Source organism: Micropterus salmoides, unplaced genomic scaffold (genome assembly GCF_014851395.1).
Source record: "Micropterus salmoides isolate LMB-PRFRI ecotype aquatic unplaced genomic scaffold, ASM1485139v1 Ms_hic_scaffold_9, whole genome shotgun sequence".
NCBI classification, from domain to species: Eukaryota; Metazoa; Chordata; class Actinopteri; order Centrarchiformes; family Centrarchidae; genus Micropterus; species Micropterus salmoides.
Window position 1 is genome coordinate 34,348,096 of NW_024044681.1, and position 21,057 is coordinate 34,369,152.

A 21,057-nucleotide genomic window follows, 5' to 3' on the forward strand; every position below is an offset into this window, starting at 1 on the left:
ACAGCAAATTTACACTGTTATACAAGCTGTACACTCACTACTTTATATTGTTGTAAGTTTCATTTCTTCAGTGTTGTCACATGAAAAGATATAATCAAATATTTACAAAATTGTGAGGGGTGAACTCACTTTTGTGAGATACTGTAGATAATCAGTATAAACATTTTGAGCAACACATCAAGTCCCTATCAAGTTTTTGTTTTTTCCAGCTAAGAAAATGTTCAAAATTAGAGTCTGTTGTCTCTCAATATGTTCAGCAATTAGTTATTTATACCTTTCTCTCATCCTGAACAGACTACAATAACTGTACATCACAAGTAAAAAGTGGTAAAGCACAGAATGAAACAAGTTGTGTCTTCAACAACAGTCATGGGACAAACATAATGTATTAATAGCCATCTTAAGCAAATGATTGGCTCTATAGGGGGGAATGATCAATCAATCTGAAACTTTGAAGAAAGCTCCATATAAGACCATATTAGTACCATAGAAAAACATCACTCCACCCATAAATATGGAGAGGTTCCCTCCCAACAAATCCCAAAAACTCCTTTAGGGAGTGAGAGGAGTCACTGTGGGAATCACTTTCTGTAAGTCTTATAAGTCTTCAAGTTCCAAGGCCACAGATCCAGCACAAATCTGTTGGGGTTCAATATTTATAACAGGCTACTTAGTTGACTGTGATAAACCATATACTCGAGTTCAACACTCGAACATTCAGGATCTTCACATTAAAAGAAAATGCTGCCCAATCAGGAAAGTGTAGCTAAACTTTTTGTAGAGGATACAGCATACTGAGAAGAGAATATCACATCCTTCTCAATAAAATAACCTATATTGATCTCTCATGCTTAGAATATTATTATTATTATTATTATTATTATTATTATTGAGCACTTATCAAAACAAAGCACAAAGTGCTTCACAGAGAGAAAGAGAAGACAAGAAAATCACAGTGAATGATAAAAAACATGAAGGGCAGAATAAAATACAATAATAATAAGAAATAACAAATGGAAATGTTAAAATAAAAACAGTAAAATAAACAGGCACTTAAAAGACTTACTTCATCAGGCCGGTTGTTCTAGAGCCTCAGGGCCCTGACAGCAAACCCCCGTCCCCTTTAGTTTTCAACCTGGACTCAAGAAGCGACAGGAGACCCCTGCCTGACGATCTCAAATTCCGGAAACGTTCGTAAGGCATTCTCTCCAATGCCAGGTTAATAAAAAGTATAGTTTAACACTCTCAGAACTGGCATGTTCTGCCAGCTATCAAATCCCTGAAGAAATGTGTGCTCAACTGACGCTCCACATAACAAATACCAAAAGAACAGTACAAAGTTTACCGACTCAGCCAACTACTACGAGTCTGCCTGAGTTTAGAGAAGGCTTTGTGCTGCAGTTTCCTTCTGGTCTCTACCACTACTGTGATCTACTGTCCTGTACGTTGACTAGTCCTTCTCTGAGAGCAGCAGTCCAAAAGCTGAAGGTTCCATTCTTGGATTTTTGACACTGTACTACAAAGGCAGGACTAGAAGGTCATCTGACAATGGCCTGCTGTTGTCCCTTAGTCAAAGTGTGTAAAGTAATTTTCTTTGTTTTCAGTGACTTGTAAAGCACTTTAAGAGGTTTGCATCAGAAAGGTGCTCTGTGAATAAACATTACTTTTTTAACAATAAGTGCATTGCTTGATATTTTATCAAAAATCCTAAAATATATGCTGTTAAGAAGCCTTTGACTGCAGTATATTTACTGAAAAGATGAATTAAAGAGATCATGTTACTTTTTGTTGCTTTTTCATGTCTGATATTTTAGATAAAAATTCACAGATTTCTGAAATGGAGGGAAAGACAGAAATGAATTGTCTGCACCAGAAATGTCATCATTATGGAAATATTGCCTGTATTTGCAAACTGCTCTTAAAGAATAAAAAATAGGATTAGTATATGACTATCACTTAAACCATTAATTACCAGTTACGTTATGGCAATAATACATACTTATTACAAGTATGGAGGAACCATTGAGACACATTTTTCCCAATCAGGGCCAGAGTTTATGTTGTATGCAGCAATTGAACATGTGATAATTATCTTTCAATCATCTGGAATAAAAGCCAGAGACTTAATGGGAGCAACTTCAAATGTCTTTTTATCAACACATATCACTCTGTATCTATGCCCTCTATTGTTCAGTCGCAATGAATGCACATGCGTTGTGAGTCACAGTCCTGAGAGTACCCAGGGGTCAAGGGTTAAAGTGCGGTGTTCTCTTGAGCAGGTTATTTACATTATGTCCCTGACATCACCACTAGATGTCAGCAAAGTAAAGGCTGACCAGTCAAGACAAAAATACTTTCAATCTCCTACTATACCTTTGAAATACGAATAAAAAAAAAGTATTTGCACGAGCTACTGAATCAAATAATTATCAACATCTCATTCTGTTGATGGCAACCAATTAAATCACCATGATTCCTGGTGATCTCAGGACTTCTGGGTGTGTTCTTTAATCTCAATAGTTTAAGTTATCTTATCGTCTCCCATTGACAGGTTACGACACAGACAAACACAAGTAAATGATACAAGAAATCTGTTTGTTTTTACTCAATGTTAACGCCAAAATTGCTGATTGTGTCTTCAAATTTACTAATTGTGGGATTTAAATAGAGAAGATCTTCCTTAAAGACTGAATTCAGGGCAAACTGTGTTCCTGGGTGCCCAACTACTGATCCATTGTTTAGGCTTCCTTGAAGATCAGCAGGTCGAAGGTGTGCACACTGAATCTGTTTCCATCCAAATACAGGTGTGTCATTATTTAATGTCTACAAATATTCACATTATTTGCTGTGCACATACTGGATTGACATGTGGTGTATGTCAGTGCATTATAGCTGCTTTTATTCCAACTATTTATTTACAATACTCATAGCTTATGTATAATTTGCTCTTGTTAAACTGAAATAATCAAATTCAGGTCCTGTACTGTGCCCCACCTCCACAAATCCAGCGCATTTATAGCCAACTCTGGTGGTGTTTACAGTAGTTGAAAAGGCCTACAAATGGAGAATTCCCTCCTCCTTATCCCTTTCTGTTGCTCATGGAGTAATTCCTTAGCCAGTGCAATTACGGTATAACCATGGTAACCGGCGCCTGTGCAGTGCTAGGCTGTGTGAGCTATGTTGCCGTAGTAATGAGAGGCCTCTGACAGGCCAGATCTCCTTTCTCCGCGTGTGTGCACAGTGTGCTCTGTGATATGAGATTTCATTACGTTGTAGTGTACAGCATCTTTAACTGAGCAGGCAGGCGCAGCACCTCCTGTGCACTGACGTCAAGTGGCTGCAGCTTCTGTCTTTGTCTTCGCCTGTTGTATCTGCTTGCCAATTTCTAAAAAGATGATCACTATTTTGGGAGGACTGTATCCTCCCAAATTTTTTGTCCTAACTGGTTAAAATATGTTAAGGGAATGTGTGCATCATGAGTCTTCCTCAGTGAACCACACCCTGGCTGATTACTTTCTCAATTCTCTCAAAGCCATCAGGCTGCAAAAAGCTTAATCTGTCACAACTGCTCATGTCTCAGAGCTGGATGTTCTAGACCTCAAAGATAGCCATATTATAATATTTCCCAGTCTGAGTGTGATAACATATGAACCGTTACATCAGTGCATGTGTTTATACTTATGAAGCCAAGGCTTTTAGACAGGACATCACAGATTGAAACCAGGGATTATGCAGATTTTGAAGCACAGGCTGTGAAGGAGGGATGGGTTAGCATCATGATAATTTGACATTTTTCATCAGCATCTTTTTTTATATATTGTCTTATATTGATAGTATTGATTTTCAAATGTTTAAAATTGGCTGTGGTTTATATATAGTGTATATACAGTATGTAGAATGCATATGATTTTACTTTAAGAATTGCCTGTGAAATAATGTAGTGAAAAGCAATCAGTACAGAGGATCCTCAGGTAAAACTAACTATTATATTTCAGTTCAGTTACATTTTATTTATATAGTGCAAATTACAGAAGTTATCTCGTTGCACTTTTCATAGAGCAGGTCTAAAACGTTTTGTGTGTAATAATCTTAACAAGTCCCACCATGAGCAAGCAGGTTTGGGTTGATGTATATCCTCCTACTTTATCAATGTAGTATGAAAAATCACCATCAGTGTTTCCTCACAAGATATTATCCAATGTATCGCAACGAACTTCAGCCTCCCCTCAGCCCCAAAGCATTTCCTCTTACTGTAAATGGATTTTACTTGTTCTCCCCCTTGTTTCTGTTCATTATGTTCTTTTTGGTTTCTGATAGTTGGGTGGGATGGTAGTATGGAATAGTTTTATTGTTTCAAAGTAGGAAAGTAAAAAAACAACAACATTTACTTTTTATAAGCAAATACAAGCTTGATTTCAGTTTCATGTTCACAGCATGTGTTAAATGCTGTATAGTGTGATTTTTCTTCAAAATAATACATTCTCTTCGGGATATGATATGATTGGAAGACCTGTGATATAATAAATAGGATTTAATGTACAAGGCAGAAAGATAAACAATGTGCTACTTTACCATAGAAACATCTCCATCCCCCAAACCTCCTGCCCCCCCTCTTTCTTCTCTCCTCATGAATATTGGGGAATTAATGCGTGCAGGAAGAGAGAGAGGGAGGGAGGAGGCAGGGACAAAGGGAGAAAGAGAGGGTGGTGAGGGAAGAAAGGGCGGGGGGTGCTGATTTCGTCAGAGGCCTGGCAGTGCGCAGGCTCGGTGTGAGCTGGGCTGGCTGCCTATTGATTGGAAAACAACGGGCTGTGGGAGGACAGATAAGGGTGGCTGTGGGCTAACGGGTGAGGGAAGGGATACAGACCAAAGCTCAGACCACGCTACAATCTTTACCTCCCTGATTTCTTTTCTCTCTTTCACCCTGGAATGAATAAGCACTGCTGCTTATTGATAGGTTTTCAGCGGAGGGAGGCTTAGGCTCAGATTCTCCTTGTCTGAGAAGATCCTGCCTACACACCAAGCCAGAACAACAGCGGCACATCTACTGCAGGTAATCTGTCTTCCTCCTTTACCTATCATCCTGCAGTTCATTCTTCCAGTGCTGACCTCTCCGCGGTCCTCGCTGTGAATTATCTTCCCACCATTCTTGCCTTGTAACCATGGTTTCCTCCATCTCTCCTTCCCTCTCCTCTCTGCTCTTCTCTCCCTCCCCCACGCTCCTCTTTTTTCCTCCCTCTGATGAGCTGATGACATGCATTTGCTTGATTTCCATTTTCGCCATGGCCGCCTGAAATTGCATTTGAAGTGTAAGCCAATTCAGTTATACTCGTGTGGGACAAAATCAGAATGATTTAACAGTATTTACAATACAAAAATGCTCATAATCCTGCCTGGAATCACAAAATAGAAAATACTAAAATATCTGCAATGGAATAGGTGTTCCATTTGTTGTTTGATCGTGTCGTTGTGGTCATTCCTCCCACAATGAAATGAGATGAGGGATTAGGCTCCACTGCATTAACCCCTGTGATTGGCTCTTTTCATACCTGCATGCTTGTTGAGATGCACCTGAGACCACGGCCACTCTGTGTGAAGGTCACATACAGAAAAGTCTGAAATATCTTGAACACCTCTATACTGCTGTCAGATCTAATGTGGATGCTGATTTCATACCTCCCTTTTTTAAAAACAAAATATCCCACTTTTCCGCATCAATTTATTTTCAATAGAAAGACCACAGCAAGACTGGAAAGTGCTTTTAGGATACTGAATTTGTGATTCTTCACCCTGTCAAATTGTCAAGCAACTGTGCATCAGAGTCCCTGCGGCAAGGTTAGAGTCAGCTACTAATTTCCATGTCCATGTTCCTTATTAAGTAGTCCAAATGAGCATAATTGGATCTGTTGACAGACACAAGTTGTCAGTCACTGTCACATAAAGGGGTGATTTATTCCTCTGCTGCAAGGATTTATTGAGCATGGAGTAATTTTTTCAGGAGAGCAATTAGTGTTAAGTCAAAGACGAAGAACAAAAAACCAAACACAAACAAAGAAAACACACACCAGGACAGAGAGGAGAGAGCAGATGAGATCCTGAAAAACAATATCCGGCTGTTGACGAAGCAGCACTTTGCTGAGTGGTGTGATGAGGAGGAAGAGGCTTGCACAAGCTTGTTTTTAAATGGACTCCTCTGTACTCACCCACTTACACCAGGCCACGGTCCAGCAAAGGATGAAATTTAGGCCTCACTGCTGTGATTACACTGCATCAGACAAACTGACTGATGCACAACGTCTTTTACTGACGGCAGGATTAAGTCCTCCACAAGAATGAATGCTGCGTCTTTCTGCAGGTTTGCACTCATTTACATTTGACATTTCTTCTGTTTCATAAAATAATTTAAAATTACTGTTGGCCTTTTGGTCAGTATGAGCTCCAGTGAAGTGTTTTAGAACATTATTTTATTCATATACTGCATGTACAGTCAAATAAAACTAACCATCATTTTCTACAGTTACTGAGAGCTGCTTTCTCTTAGTGTATTCCATTTCTGTGAACTTTAATGATAATTTCACCTAGAATTCTACAAACAAGCTGAACTAAGTATCAACCTTGTGCAATGAATCATCATTTAGGGGTAGGGTATTATATATATATATATATATATATATATATATATATATATATATATAATATATATATATATATATATATATATATATATATATATATAGGTATATATTTGTTGTTTTTATTCAATCTGCCATTGCACAACATATACACACAGCAAAGACCTGGAAAATCAAAATTACTTTTATAGATCTTGGAATGTACTGATTTCTCCTCTTTTCTGAGACTGTATGAACTCTTTGTCTGTCTACTGTGGGAAAGACCAGTTAATTAACTATAATTATTTAAGAAACTGAGAATGATATCTGTGTAGCAACTTCATATCTTTCTGAGACATAGAACAAACTGATGAGTACTTTGGACACAATTGCACCAAATTTAGCTTGAATGCTTTTGAAGGGAACATTTGAAAATACCACATCTTGCGAGCACCAAGGTTTAACATTATTCTCCTCAATGGTGTGCAACGCTGCCTTAACTGACAGACTAAACCAAATAAGGGACATATTCGAATTAATATAAAAGACATCAAGCTCCCAGTCCTCCTTATTCATTGTCTCTTTGTAAAGTGCTACGTTTAGGTTTCTTACCTTTTCCAATATATTTTGAAGTCAGTTTCTAAAGTCTGTCCTGTGAGGGGTATCATTGTGCTGTGCAAATGTATCCTTAGAAGTATATACATTTTTACAAACGATAAACATGCTTCCATAGAGACTAGAAGAGTCTATTGCTCTAAATCAGAATAATTCTTAGAGTACATTACAATGATCTGGCACAGTTTAGTGAAGGATATGTCTTTAGACTCATATTTATCATCAAAACCCTTAAAGGAACAATTGACCATCACAAAATGTAATATATTGTGCACTTTGACAAATTTCATGTCCCAGAATCTTGGAAACCTCATCATTTAAATCCCAGTAGAGGTACTTAATTAACTGTGGTTTACCACTAAAGCCAACTGGTTAGGTTCCCTTTGGGACCTGGTCCCCTTCTGGCACATCTACCTCCACCTCCTCTTTGTCTAGACAACATGGTGCCATTCCACATGAGGTGAGGCAGGCGACATTTAGATAAATCCTTCTGGGATATTGGCAGATCTAACAGATGGGACAAAGATGGACTTCTGTGCTTTGTCTGATCCGATCTTTTTCGTTTGCTGCCTTGCATGCGGCCTTGCCTCATTAAAGGAATGCTTATGAAACTTTAAAAAGTCAGTTTTATAAGCTGTTTTAGCAAACTCAATGCATTAAACACTATATCACCACCACTCTGATTGTGCAGGGCTCACAGATCAACAGACAGGGGACACCATGGAAGCCCCTCTTGTGTGTTTGGACGAGGAGTTTGAGGACCTACGGCCCTGCCACATGGATGAGCTGGACCACCCGGCGCTAAACCACTCCTCTTACTCCACCACCACCACCATCCCCCTGGCCTCCATCACCCGTGAGGACTTCTCTGAGCTGGAGAATTTCTCTGAGATGATGAGCTTCAAGTCGATGGAGGACCTGGTCAACGAGTTTGACGAGAAGCTCAATGTCTGCTTCCACAATTACAACACCAAGACGGAAGGCCTGGCGCCCATACGCAACCACTCACACAACCAGGAGGATGAGGAGAGGCTGCAGGACGAAGAGTGAGTGACCACAGTCACAGTAATCTAGTTTTACAAAGTGTTCTTTGCACAATTTTTTTAGTTTTTAGAACCTTAAACCTTGGACTACAAATTATGTGTGCTTACTATTTGAATTTTTCAACATGCAAAATGCCTCATGTTGCATCTGGGCTGTGTGATGCGCCCTACTTGCAATCAGAAAAATAATAAAGTGATGGAAATAACCACAAATATAGTGACATCATAAAATGCCAAAATATCTCTCATCACACATAAAACAGAACCTCTTCCTCCAGCCCTTTATGTTACACACTAGCCTTCTCATTACGCTGCCTTTAATGCCATTCAGTGCACACTCTCAAGCCAAAACAGGGGCTCAGCAGCATGCCACACATGACAAAAGCCAAAATATTTCCACACACAGACATCCTAAACAACCCGTCAATCAGGAGCACGACCCCACCCTCAGCTCCACAGTCGGGCTGCATGCTGAATTATTCAACGTGCAGTGTTGTACGCCTCAGTTGGCTTTGGCTCTGGTCTGTTTCTCCACCAGCTGACTGCCAGATCTCCCTCCTTTTGCTAGCAGGCTCTGAGGCGGAAACACACACGTCCTCATATGAATCGTGCTAAAAATAGTCAGACTGTAGGTGTAAGAGGAGAGCTTTTGGAAATGAATCACATGATTTTGATGACAATATCAAATTGCTGTTAAAAATGAGGCTGTTTTGCTGAATAGAGCTCTGACTGATTATTGAGCACACAACGCAGTTGTGGGTAGATGTGAGTTCTAAAGTAGTACACTAATCTGCATGTTATGACCAAGACACAAGCCGAATGTCATACACTGATTTGTTTTGGCACAGATAAGGAAACCAGTAGAGATAATGTATATTTCAGTCAAACATAACTGTCCCAACCTCCTCCTGAGGTTTTATCTCATTGTTTCTCCGTTTTCATAACAATTCCTGCAAGAAACCATCCATGCTGTGATTTCAAGTCTGTCATTTACTATTTATATATCTTAGTGTCACTTTGACACAGAATACTATTAATGTACTGTTATGTTTATAACTCAGCTAGTGGTGTAGTCTAATTTAAAGTGACTCATTTAAAACTGGAGGATTTTACAAAAATAATCATCAACAATGTAAATCTGCTGTCTGGTTGAAAAGAGTCGCACATTTTGGCCTAATCCCTGCAGTTGCCTGATTAGAAATGCAGATATATGTAAGTCCGACAAGCTGATGGAGAAGTAGAATATCAAACAGAATGATTCTGTGTCTGCGGGCCAACAAACACAGCAGCACAGCTTTGTAACATGGTGTTCCAGTTCCTGCTGGCCAGACAAACTGTGTCCTTGTGTTATGCATGCAGTAAGTGCTGCTCCTGGGTTGTTGTGGTTTCCACTATGGTTATTGCTGATTTGATTTTTAGAAATGTCTTTTAATGAGGTGAGTGTTTTTGTATTTAAAGCGTTCAGAATAATTTAAAGGAAAATGAAAAGTTTGAGGACATAAAGATGAGGATACCAGTTTCATCATTGTCCTTCACACATAGAGCTACAGCCAGCAGCCTGTTAGCTTAGCTTGGGACAAAGACTTGAAACAGGGGGAAAAGCTAGCCTGTGTCTGTCCAAAGGTCCAAAAAAAACCCTGCTAACCACTGCTCCCTGCCACGAAATAATAACTCCCTGTAAAACCACAAATTTTCATTTTTGCACTTCGGTCTTTGTATGGAGTCAGAGATGCTCACAAGTCTTTGAGCTAGAGTCCAAGTCAAGTCTCAAGTCTCTCGTGGTTATCACCTGCTGCGTTCAATCCAGGTTGCTAATAAAACTGCATAGCTATAGGGAATACTGTAACTGTAACCTGTTTTTCATTTACAGAACACAGGCATGTAATGTGCAATGCAATTATTGACGGCTTATTAAATACTGTAAGTCAACACACTCCCCAGTCTCTTAAATTCAGTGTAATGTTAACTAAATAAAACTGTGACGTTGCATAATCAACAATAAACCTGTAACCTCTTTCTAGCCAACAGTAATAATTAATTTGATGGCAGCCACCGGGACGTAAATTATTACGTTAAATCGACCGCCACAAGTTTGGCAAGTAAACAAACGCTCATTTATCTTTTCATAAAAAACGAGAGTCGGAGTAAACCTCCCGTAGGTCGTAGCTGAAGCAAGAAGCAAGCTAACGGTAGATGGCCAATGCTGAGATAAACATGTTAACTAATCTCAGATTACTAACCTATTTTGCGTTCGGCGCTTCTTTGTTTGGGTCTTGTTGTATGAAGTTTTAAAGCCAAAGTTTATGACGAATGGCGCAGCAGCTGCGGTGTTTGTTGTTCTCTCTTATGTGTGGCCGGGCGCGGCAGATGCTAGGCAGGTATAAACATTGTTCACAAGTCCCGCACCCTGAGTCCGAGTCGAGTCTGAAGTCTTTTGAGGACGAATCTCAAGTCGAGTCTGAAGTCACCGTGTGTGCGACTTAAGTCTCATCATCTCTGTATTTAAGAAATGGACATAGTCATTGTGACGTCACCCGTTGGTTTGTGGACTGCCGTTTTGAAGCCTCGAGTTTGGCCGATAGGGCGCCGCCATGTCGAGTTTTTGCAACCAGGAAGTGCCCAGAAGTGACGATACAGCTGCACTATCGGCAGTGTGTGGAGCTAGCTAGCTTGCTTAGCTAAGTGCAACTGTAACTGTCGTTAACTGTCATTTTAACAGGGCTGATAACTTTGTCTAGCGAACAACAGTCTTAAAATTAAATGTACTCACCAGAGAAAGCGAACAGCCGACTCCTAATGGCGCTGGTTAAATTTACACAGTGCCGAGGGTACGAGTCGGCTCTAGCCTGATTGACAGGTCGCCATGGTAACGTCTTGTCAATCATAGATAATCCCGCCCTGAAACATACTCTGTATTTTAAAATAAATTGGACCATAATTTACTAAATGAACATCATTTTGTATTGAAGAAGACTTGAAACTAGCGACTGAGACCATAAACTCATCAGGAAAGTGTTTACTGGGGTAATTATTCAGCTGAGAAGTAGAGTCATTTTCCCATTATTTCTAATGAGCTGGACTTCTTTTTGCAACCAGAAGAGTCGCCTCCTGCTAAATTTTCAATAGAATGCAGGTTTCAGTGACTTCCGCATGGGCTTCATATTGTAGACTGTAAGCTTTAATTCTAGCTCACTATTGAGAGCTAGCTCACATTAAGATGTAACAGCTATTTTACATGCTACATAGCTGCTTTGATTGTTTCTTAAAAACAAATAATTTTTCTGTTCAAATTTATTTGTATTACACTGCTAAATTATGGTCTGAATATATGAGGGCCAGTGTACAGAATGGTGTCATCCAATTTATTCAACTTTCAGGAAAACATTTCAAAAATTTTAGCACATAATTAATCAATTAGTCCATTTTTATTTTCCCTCTGTCTGGTCAATGACAACCCTTTTTATAGCTTAGTTTTCATCTGCGGGTTAAGTGTATTGAAACTTTGTCCCTGTTTATTTGCCTGTGCATGCAGCCATGGCATGCAGGCATTGCTGGTGAGGTAAGCTGTTGGCTGAATGGTGTCCACTGTGTGTCCGGGTGTGGGCAGTGCCACTGGGAGCAGGGCAGCAGGCCTGAGCCAACCTCTGAGTGGAGGAGACAAAGGAGACTTCTCTCCCAGTTTTATGTCATTCCTCCTCAGACAGACGCTTGCACCGGGTTGCAGTCAGAGACAACGAGCACAATGATGTGAGAAGCTTTATCTAAATCTCTGCTAAGGATACCTTTTGCTGAGTTGTAAGCTGTTTTTCTTCTGTTGTGCATTGTTCCTCTGCAGCCTCTGGCATTGACCACCGTCATTGACTTGCCACATTGAAATATTGACTGATTTGCAGGCTGCTGAAGACAGAACTGTGTAGATTGGAGATAAAACAACACACTCTACTTGAATGCTTCTATATAACTGTCTAACTACAACATTTGTGGATACACCAACTCTAAATAGTAGACAGCCAAAAATAGTGTTTTGGTGTTTTTGTTTTGTTTTTCTTACTTAAAAGTTGCTTACATGTGTGCATTTATGTGTCTTTGTGTTGTTTTGCAGTGTGTGGGATGCTCTAACTGACAACTACAATTCCACCTGGGACAGCCCTAACTCAGAGGGACTCAACGGCAATCTTTCTGACCAGGAGGTACATGACACTCCACATCTTTCATTTCTTTCATTTGGTTAAGAAATGTGCTTTTTAGAGAGGCGGATTTAATTAGGTTTCTATAACCTTTGGGCACATGTATAGTGAACATGATTTCATTTAGCTGACAAAGCTAACATGTCTTATTTTAAATTCCTGTTTGTTCCTTATTCTGACATTTTTGTATTTGGTTTACATTTACGTCTTTGAGAATAGCTGCGTACCACTGCTATGAAACCATTTGACTGTTATTTCAATCAACATCCTGTACAGAGTGGATGGTATGAAACAGTACATCAAAAGCGACTGATTCTGTGATTTACTGTAATCTTTATCTACACAGTGTATGCTCAAATGAGCATCGTTTATTAAAATTGAGGTCTGACCCAGAAAACATGCGCACAACGCCAAGGAGGGATAAGTAGTACTCTTAATCTTTCTACTGGCTACAAATAGTCTGTAACACTAAATTATCAGGGAATATATGATTCTGTTGTTTTGGTTTAAGATATCTGTAAATGAAAGTATCAGCCCAATGTGTCATTATTTGTCACTTTGAGTTGCTAACTGGTCCATTCTTTCTGAGACTTAATCTCATGCTGACACTTGAGGACACGCTTGACCAATCTTGACTGCTCTGCCATTCAGCAGAGGTCTCCCTCTTCCTCCCCACCCTTTATTGGCTCTCACATGCAACTGCAGGCACTTAGCAGTCTAGGCCATGTTTGGGCTGGTCAAGGCCAGAGCAGATGTTGTTGTTGTGAAAATACATTGTAGTGTTGATATTCAGCTACATCCTGCCTTCAGTCGAGTTGTTGGAATTGTCACTAAGTTTAAAGTATTATAGAAAAATATTTTTTCTGTGGATACTTGAGCTAAATGCTAATAGCAGCATGCTACTGTTCCCACAATGACAATGTTAACATGCTGATCTTTAGCAGGAATAATGTTAAATTTATTTACTATCTTAGTTTAGGGGTGCCACAGAGGGGAAGTGGTTAGCACGGTCACCTCACAACAAGGAGGTCTTGGGTTCAAACCCTTGGTCTTCTGCACACAGGAGATGGGGGTTGACGATGGATCTTGGTTTAGCATGTTTGCTAATCAGCAGTAAACTCAAAGCACAGCTGAGGGCGATAGGTTTGCAGGTATTTGGTCATAAGCCAAAATGTTGGACAAATTAAAAACTTGATATGACGATGGTGCTAGGTGAAATGCTGGGATCACAATTGTGATTACAATTCATCATGAGGGAACATGAAGGTCTGACCCTAATTTAATGGCAGTCCATCCGGTACTTGAGGAGACATTTCACACAAGACATAACAATGGCAACCTCATGGTGGCGCTTGAGGAAATGTCGGGCATTTACCAAAGTTATAAGGAAACATCGTCTGGGAATGTCTGTACAAAGCCAGTCTGCACAGACTAGTATTACCATTCAGTATACCACACCTTTTAAAAGTGATACTATATCATGTAAAACATTTCAAATATTTAAGCATTAGTCTTTTAGATAAGTGCAATCCCAAAATGATTTCTCCTTTCCAGACACTGATCAAGTTCTTTTGGAAACCTATTGTGGATTTAGTTTATTATTCCAATGCAGATAGGCAGTGTTTGACTCATGTTAGCCTCTTTTCTTAGTAAGACATCCTGTCTCACATTCTGTAGATCCACGAAAAAGAAGAGGAGGAGATGAATGAGAAGAATGACAATGCCAACTGCCTGAATGAAGAGCCGCTCATCACAGCCGATCAGGTGTGTGTGTGTGTGTGTGTGTGTGTGTGTGTCTAAGATCAAACAGCAGTTTGTCTTTGTCCTGTTGATGTGACTTTTCTCAGTATGGCGCTCGGGTCTTTGTTCATCCTTTACCTGCCACTTTTCACACAAAATGCGTGTTTGCTTAGAATCATTTAGTTTGATGGAATTACCGGAATCTTCTTTTAGGTTTTAGGGAAGTACGAAAAATCTAATCTTAGCAATGCTCCTGAGTTTGTAATATTGCAAAAAAGGGTTTAAACAATCTTAAGTAAAGATTCAGAGACTAGCCTTGGATTTTTAGCTTCTTGTCTGATGGATTTATGTACAAGTACATCAGCATATGATCAGTGTAACAAAAATTGAAAACAGTATAGAAAAGCCTCTGTGGAGCCCCAGAGATCACTTTTGACATTGCTAGACGTGGCATTCCCATTTTGATAGCTCATTGTCTTCCACCCAGGTGATGTTGTGTGTATGTGTTTGTGTAGTCTTTTTTGCATGCATGCTGCTTAGGGAGAGGCTCTTTATTGTGTCCTTAAAAATAGTGTTAGACTGCTATCATGTTATGCATACAGGAGCTTAGACAGATGCTTGCTGAAACTCCTGCAGCCTGTGCAGACATCAATAATGGATTTAAGTATTATATGTACACTTATAAAAGAGGCTTTTGGCATTTTAGTGGCCACACTCTACTGATAGATGGACTGTTAGATAGATGTGTGTGTACTTACCCCAGCCTACTAATCTCTTTCCTGTTCATCCACTCTGTCTCACTATATTCTTCCATCTGTCTCACTCTCTCTCTTCAAGGTCATTGAAGAGATAGTCGAGATGATGGAGAACTCTCCGGATCCCGGCGAAACAGAGGAGGAGGATGAAGAGGAGAGCAGCCACTGCTCCTCCAGGACCAACCCCTCGCTGCTGGAGGAGATCAGGCAGCTGTCACAGGCCTCCAACAACAACTGCTCCTATGAAGGTAAATATTCCATGTTTTTATGTTTTTTCTTCAAATGAATGCAACTTCCCAACTGACACTCGAGCATCAGTTGTAAAAAGTGATTTGTTCACTGCTCCAGAATTTTCTCAGCTGGTCTGGGATGTGAACAGCCTATAAAACATCAAAACATTGCTCATTGTAGACTTGCTTATGGAAAAGTGATTGTTTTCTGGACAAAGCAACTTCATTGTGATAGGTGATCAGTCTAATGACCCTTTATGTTACAATTAATGTTTCTACTTGAAGCATGTCGCTAAACACCAATAAAATACCAAAGGTGAGACCCCCAGCAAATGAGTGGACATGAAAAATATAAGATCCAACATGAAGGCCAGTTATCATAAGTACATGGACAAGGACCTGCACCAACTGCAACTGTATACCCATCATATGTAATAAGTAGTTTACTCTAATATTCAGATCTTATTTTTGGGGAGAGATTGGAGAGGTATGCGTCAGTTCGTCATGTTCATGTCAGCTCAAGCCCACACAACAGCTTTTGACTCACTAATCCAGATGGTTAGATTAGTCATCTTATTTCAGCAGGTCCATAGGGAGAGTTCAAGAGGGCAAGGTGTTCTCTGCCATAAGGCGCCCTGTGGCCGAACATATTGGAGATCCATGTGGTTCCTCTGTCTGTGTCACATTCATTTGGCCTGAACTCTGTGGGACTGGGAGCTGAACACGTGTGAGGCAGAGCATCTTTTGTTTCACACAGCTGTGTAAATAAATCGATTTGTCCAGTTTTTTTGGTGTGTACGGTGATCGCTAGCCTTTGTTTTACATTCACGTTTTAGGTGTTTGGCTTACATAGTCAGGGTTTTTAGCTTTTTCACCAATGGTATTATGTTGTTTTTTTGTTTTATTTTTGCTTCTTTCTCTATGTTTAACTATTCCCTGAGATTCTTGTTGTACTTTATGTGCACATATGAAGCACCTTGCACCTCTGGTTTTGAAAGGTATTGTTGAAATAAGTACTAACTTGTCATCAGATCAAAAGAGCTTTGGGGAAATTGGATTTTTTCAGAGGGAATGGATAAAAATGCGACAAATAAAAAATTTTAACCATTAAAATATGTAATTTACATTGTAACACACAACTGGCTTGAAGTCTTTTAGTCCTATAAGCGGCTGGATAAATTCAACATCAACATTGTAGTAATAAGCACTGTAGGATTGTCCATATACTGTATACTCTGTACTGTACATGAACTGTAAACTGTAAATTTATTGGTATAATGATAATAATAATACAAATTCAAATATGATTACTAGAGAAACATGAAAAAGCTTGATACAAGCATCTTTTTCTCTCTCATCTTAGGAGGGAACATCACTGTTGCATTGAAGTGTCGCTTTGTCGTATTGTGTGTTCATGAATTGTATGCAAAGTGACAAAGGCAATGCTTTCTCTCAAGGGGTGAAAAGCAACAAATACTTGGGGAGTGAAAAATCCAAAAGTAGTCAGCTGTTAACATCTTTCTTGATCTTTTGGAAATTAATGATACTGCCATAGCGTTGCAGAAACCAAATAGTGTTACAATAAAGTCTGAGTCGACACACTTTTTGTGTTTGTTCTGCTTGAGTCTGATTAACTCTCACTTTTGCTCTTTTGCTCAAACAGTAAAAAAGTAACTGTAGCTCCTCTGTCTAAACCTATGGGCAAGAAATGATAGTTTTGCACATAATAAAATCCAACTGTCCCTCTCTCCCCCTGTTCTGCAGGCCTGAGCCTGATGCCCAGCTCAGCGCTGGTTGAGCTGCTGCACCGGGTGGAGGCTGCCATCCGCGAGTTCTCAGAGGAGCTGGTCAGCCAGCTGGCTCGGCGTGAGGAGCTGGAGTTTGAGAAAGAGGTGAAGAATACCTTCATCACGGCCCTGATGGAGGTGCAGAACAGGCAGAAGGAGCAGCGAGACAGCAGCAAACGCCGGCGCCGGGACAAGGCCCTGAGCCTGCAGGGGGGAGGGACGGCATCTGTGATTGGAGGGAATACAGGCTCCACAGGCCACATGGAGAAGACAGGGAGCATGCCTGTCAAGGTGAGATTTACCTAGGGATTTGAAGGTTTTTGACTTAAAACTTTGCAATTGTACATAATCAAAATTGGATGTCAAAGGACTTCTGTTGCCTCTCCTTGAAGATATGCCAACATCCCCCTGCAGTGGGTTCTGGGAGCCCCAATAGAATGCAGAATGTTGTGTTTTCCTGCCGAGCGTTGCCTGCAGTAGGGACGTGAACATTGTAGACCAATTGATATATTACAGCACCCTAGTTCTCACCCCGTCACATGTGCTCTCCACAATGTTCTTATATTCACACAGCTTAGGCGCAGAACAAACTTGTTTAGGCGCTCTCACAATGGGCCAGATTTTCAAAGGAAATGGTATTGCACAAATGTGTGCTGCGGTTTTTGTGTGGTCGCACTTCTCAGACAGTAGCTCATTACATGTTCAGCTCCAGGACAGATCCTGGTTGTGAACCTTTAGATGCACCAGTGAAGGAGAGCTCTTCAGGCCAGTTATACAAGCCTTAATTTAATGCACATTTCTTTTCCTACAACAATCTTCCTTTTGGCTCCTAAATCCCTTCTGCTCTGTGTTTACACCTCCTTCTCATAGAATTTCCCCTCAAAACTCAGAGTCGCAAATAGCATGACCTGTGCACACATGTCCAACGGAGTACAATCAAACCCTTTTAACTTCTCCTCCTGATATTTGTGCGATCCTCCCTTAAAGGCATTTGCAATGAGGAGAGAGGTGCACTTTGTAAACACTGCACAGATCCAGCCTGCTGCATCTGCTTGATAAATACAGCTCATGTGTTTTGGCCAGAATGTGTCATTTCTGAAGTAAATCTGGTCCAATGTATATTTCGACCATTCCAATATAAATAAGAGAAAGTTGAATCCTCCTTACAGCTCTTCCTCTTCCCTCCCCTGACTGTTAGCATAATGGATCTCAGGTCCATTAGCCTCTATCTTCCAGGAAAGTGGAAGTGACCTGTTGTCTGCATACAGTAACAGCCCAGTCCAGTGTACCCCTGTACTCCAGTAACAGAAAAACAACCTAATGGATTTTCCCTCCATGCATTGCAGCAGCAGCGTTTTTATCTGGTGACTGCGGTGTACCTGAGGCTGCATTACAGATGGCTTAATGATGCAGATGCAATATAAACAGTAAAGCTAATTGTATTTCACGTCGACGTCATGTTTGTCAACAACATGGTTTGTGTGAGATGCTGAAAGGTATGTGTTGGACTTAAACAAAAAAAAAACTCTTGATCAGACTTAAAAGTCTAACACTTATATCAAGGAACTGATCATCAGTAGCTTGTAATAATGGTCTGTGTGTGTGTGTGCCCTGGTTGTGACCTGCAGCGTTTCAGCATGGAGGGACTGTCTAACATCCTGCAGACAGGCATCAGACAGACATTTGGAAGCACGGGGAATGAGAAACAGGTATGGTCAAAGGATAGTTGGAAATTACGTTTGTTGGTCAAATGCAGAAATGAAAAGCTTACAAATCAATTCAGCATTTTGTGTTTCTCAGCAGCTCATAGTTGAAAATAATAGTTTTACTCCAGTTTTTGTAGGCCTTATGTAGCAGGTTCCAGTAGTGTAGTGTTGTGGTTACCCTTGTGTTTACATTTAGCTCACAGACCTCAGTCGGCATTAAAGGCTTAATTGCAGTGCGCAGACTGACAGTAACTAACTTCTAAAGGAATTGTTCGACATTTTGGGAAATGCAAATATTTTTTTAGCTGAGAGGACTGATAACCCCTCTCATGTCTGTGTACTAAATGTTAAGCTAAAACCAGAGCTTAAAGCAGCATAAGGATTGGCAATGGGGGCCAGGCTACATGTATTCATGTGTTACCAGTCTTTAAGCTAAGCTAAGCTAAGCTAAGATAAACTAAGCTAAGCATCTCCTGGTTCTGGCTTCATATTTAACAGACATATATGAGAGTGGTAACAATCTGGGCAAGAAAGTGAATAAGTGTATTTGCCCAAATATAATATAAGTTCCCAGGTTAAGTGTTCCATTAACACCAGTGATAGAAAGCTGCTTCTGATTAGCTAGGACAGAAATAGAAATATCTAATCATTACATAGTAACTTGAATGTTACCTATCCTAGTTAGGTATTACCTCTGAACCCTGACTCCGTTTTCAGTATCTGAACACAGTTATTCCATATGAGAAGAAAGGCATCCCTCCATCTGTTGAAGACCTGCAGTTGCTCACAAATAGTGAGTATCCAGCCCAGAACATCTGGACCAAAAGGCAAATAATAATTACTGGCTTGTTGAGTTGATACACTTTTTATTTCATCCACCTAGTTCTTTATGCCATGAAGGAAGACAGTGAGAAGGTGCCTACACTGCTAACTGACTACATATTAAAAGGTAAATACAACAACACAAGTTTGAATCCTTGTTTCAACAACCAAGCTTTTGTTCACAAAGTGCTTTTGGTGAACTGAACAAAACCCTATTGTTCTATTGACTTGTATAGCTTACCATACAGTACAGGGGAAGACAAGACAAGACAGTGAAGATACCAGTATGTTATCAGATCTGAATATTGTTTAGTAAAATCTGTTAATGCGAAATTTCTTCATTTTGCTACAAGAATTACAATATTAAAGTAACTTATTACTTATCCTATAGAGACTTAACATTATCATCCACTGTTTTTCCACTCTAGTCTTGTGTCCTACCTAAAGCACCGACAGGCCAGGGGCCACAGTGTGACAGAGAATTCTTCCCCTGAGGGCTTTTCCAACCCTCCTCGCCTCTGGCCCAAGCTGCATGACCTCTCCTCGTTTACCATTATCAACCATGGGTTCTCCTCACCATCGGCATTATTGTATTCACCTCAACTATGACAACTGCCTTTCGCTGAGCTCACCTTCTCCCTTCCTGCACATTAAGATCAGGCCAGCCCCATAATGGCCGCCATCTGAATTGTTAAACAAGTGGGACGGCCAATCCCACTTTTGAAAGGACTTCACTAATGGAGCATGACATGCTACTAAATATCACAACATCACTTTGGTACAGGGATACAACATTATCATTGCTTTCTGTTCCTTAATTTCTGTAGTTAGTTTCTTTTTTACATTCCTTTGTTTCTTCTAAAATTCTATGTTGACATAAACTGACCTCTTTACCACTGGGTTCTGTTGATTATTGTGTTCATTGATTCATAAGGACTACACTGTATAATAAACAAAATGCCATACTGCATCCATACATTATCATCTCCCTGTGTTTCAGATGAAAGCAGTGATTCATTTGAATACAAAAGCCATGCACCTTTTTCTGCCAACTTAGTACTGTAGTACCATGTGAATAAATAGAAACACACAACTATTACGGGTGCAGTGCAGTGCATTACAAAGCTTTTTTTTAATTTTTGCATCACTATCTGAATATCCAGTGCTCTTCTGACTTTTTTGACATTTCTTTTAATTTGTATCTAAATATTTGATATAAACTCTGTTGCTGATTTTCTACTTTTATTTACTGTGTCATCAGAGCGACAAGCTTCTGTGCATTCCACCCTGTTCAGCCACATGGAGGTGTACCACTGAGTTTTCCTTGGATCTATCATCCCCCGATGAGATGAGCTTATCTCAATAATGGCGTGCATATTTGCATATTAGCATATTTATGACTTCCTTTGCGCCATGTAGGTGAATGTAACATCGCTAATTGCAGATTCTAATAAACATTCTACCCTAACGGTGTGTGCATTTGCTTCTTTCTGTCTTCACCTTTTTAGTTTAGCAGGTAACATGATCAATCAACTGTGACAAGACTAGCAAGACCAGCTTT

At 40.0% G+C, this 21,057-nt stretch overlaps 1 protein-coding gene across 2 annotated transcripts; it reads left to right on the forward strand.

The window, feature by feature from the left end:
* The first annotated feature begins 4,752 nt into the window (after positions 1–4,752).
* fez1 (fasciculation and elongation protein zeta 1 (zygin I)) lies at positions 4,753–20,964 on the forward strand. 2 transcript variants are annotated; one of them, XM_038709496.1, is made up of 11 exons: positions 4,753–5,053; positions 7,918–8,272; positions 12,372–12,459; positions 14,134–14,220; positions 15,034–15,199; positions 16,946–17,259; positions 18,597–18,677; positions 19,392–19,467; positions 19,558–19,623; positions 19,733–19,780; positions 19,925–20,964. In XM_038709496.1, the coding sequence occupies exons 2-11, from the start codon at positions 7,947–7,949 to the stop codon at positions 19,939–19,941; spliced, it is 1,269 nt and encodes a 422-aa protein (XP_038565424.1). In that variant the 5' UTR covers positions 4,753–5,053; positions 7,918–7,946; the 3' UTR covers positions 19,942–20,964. The 2 variants fall into 2 exon arrangements, with proteins under 2 accessions (XP_038565424.1, XP_038565425.1); XM_038709497.1 differs by lacking the exon at positions 19,733–19,780 and having other exon boundaries at positions 4,755–5,053.
* The last annotated feature ends 93 nt before the right edge of the window (positions 20,965–21,057 follow it).

Coding starts and splice junctions, on each gene's coding strand:
- fez1 (XM_038709496.1), top strand. CDS start 7,947: ATGGAAGCCCCTCTTGTGTGTTTGGACGAGGAGTTTGAGGACCTACGG. Junction 12,460..14,133: donor GCAATCTTTCTGACCAGGAG/GTACATGACACT, acceptor CACATTCTGTAG/ATCCACGAAAAAGAAGAGGA. Junction 19,468..19,557: donor CCTGCAGTTGCTCACAAATA/GTGAGTATCCAG, acceptor TCATCCACCTAG/TTCTTTATGCCATGAAGGAA.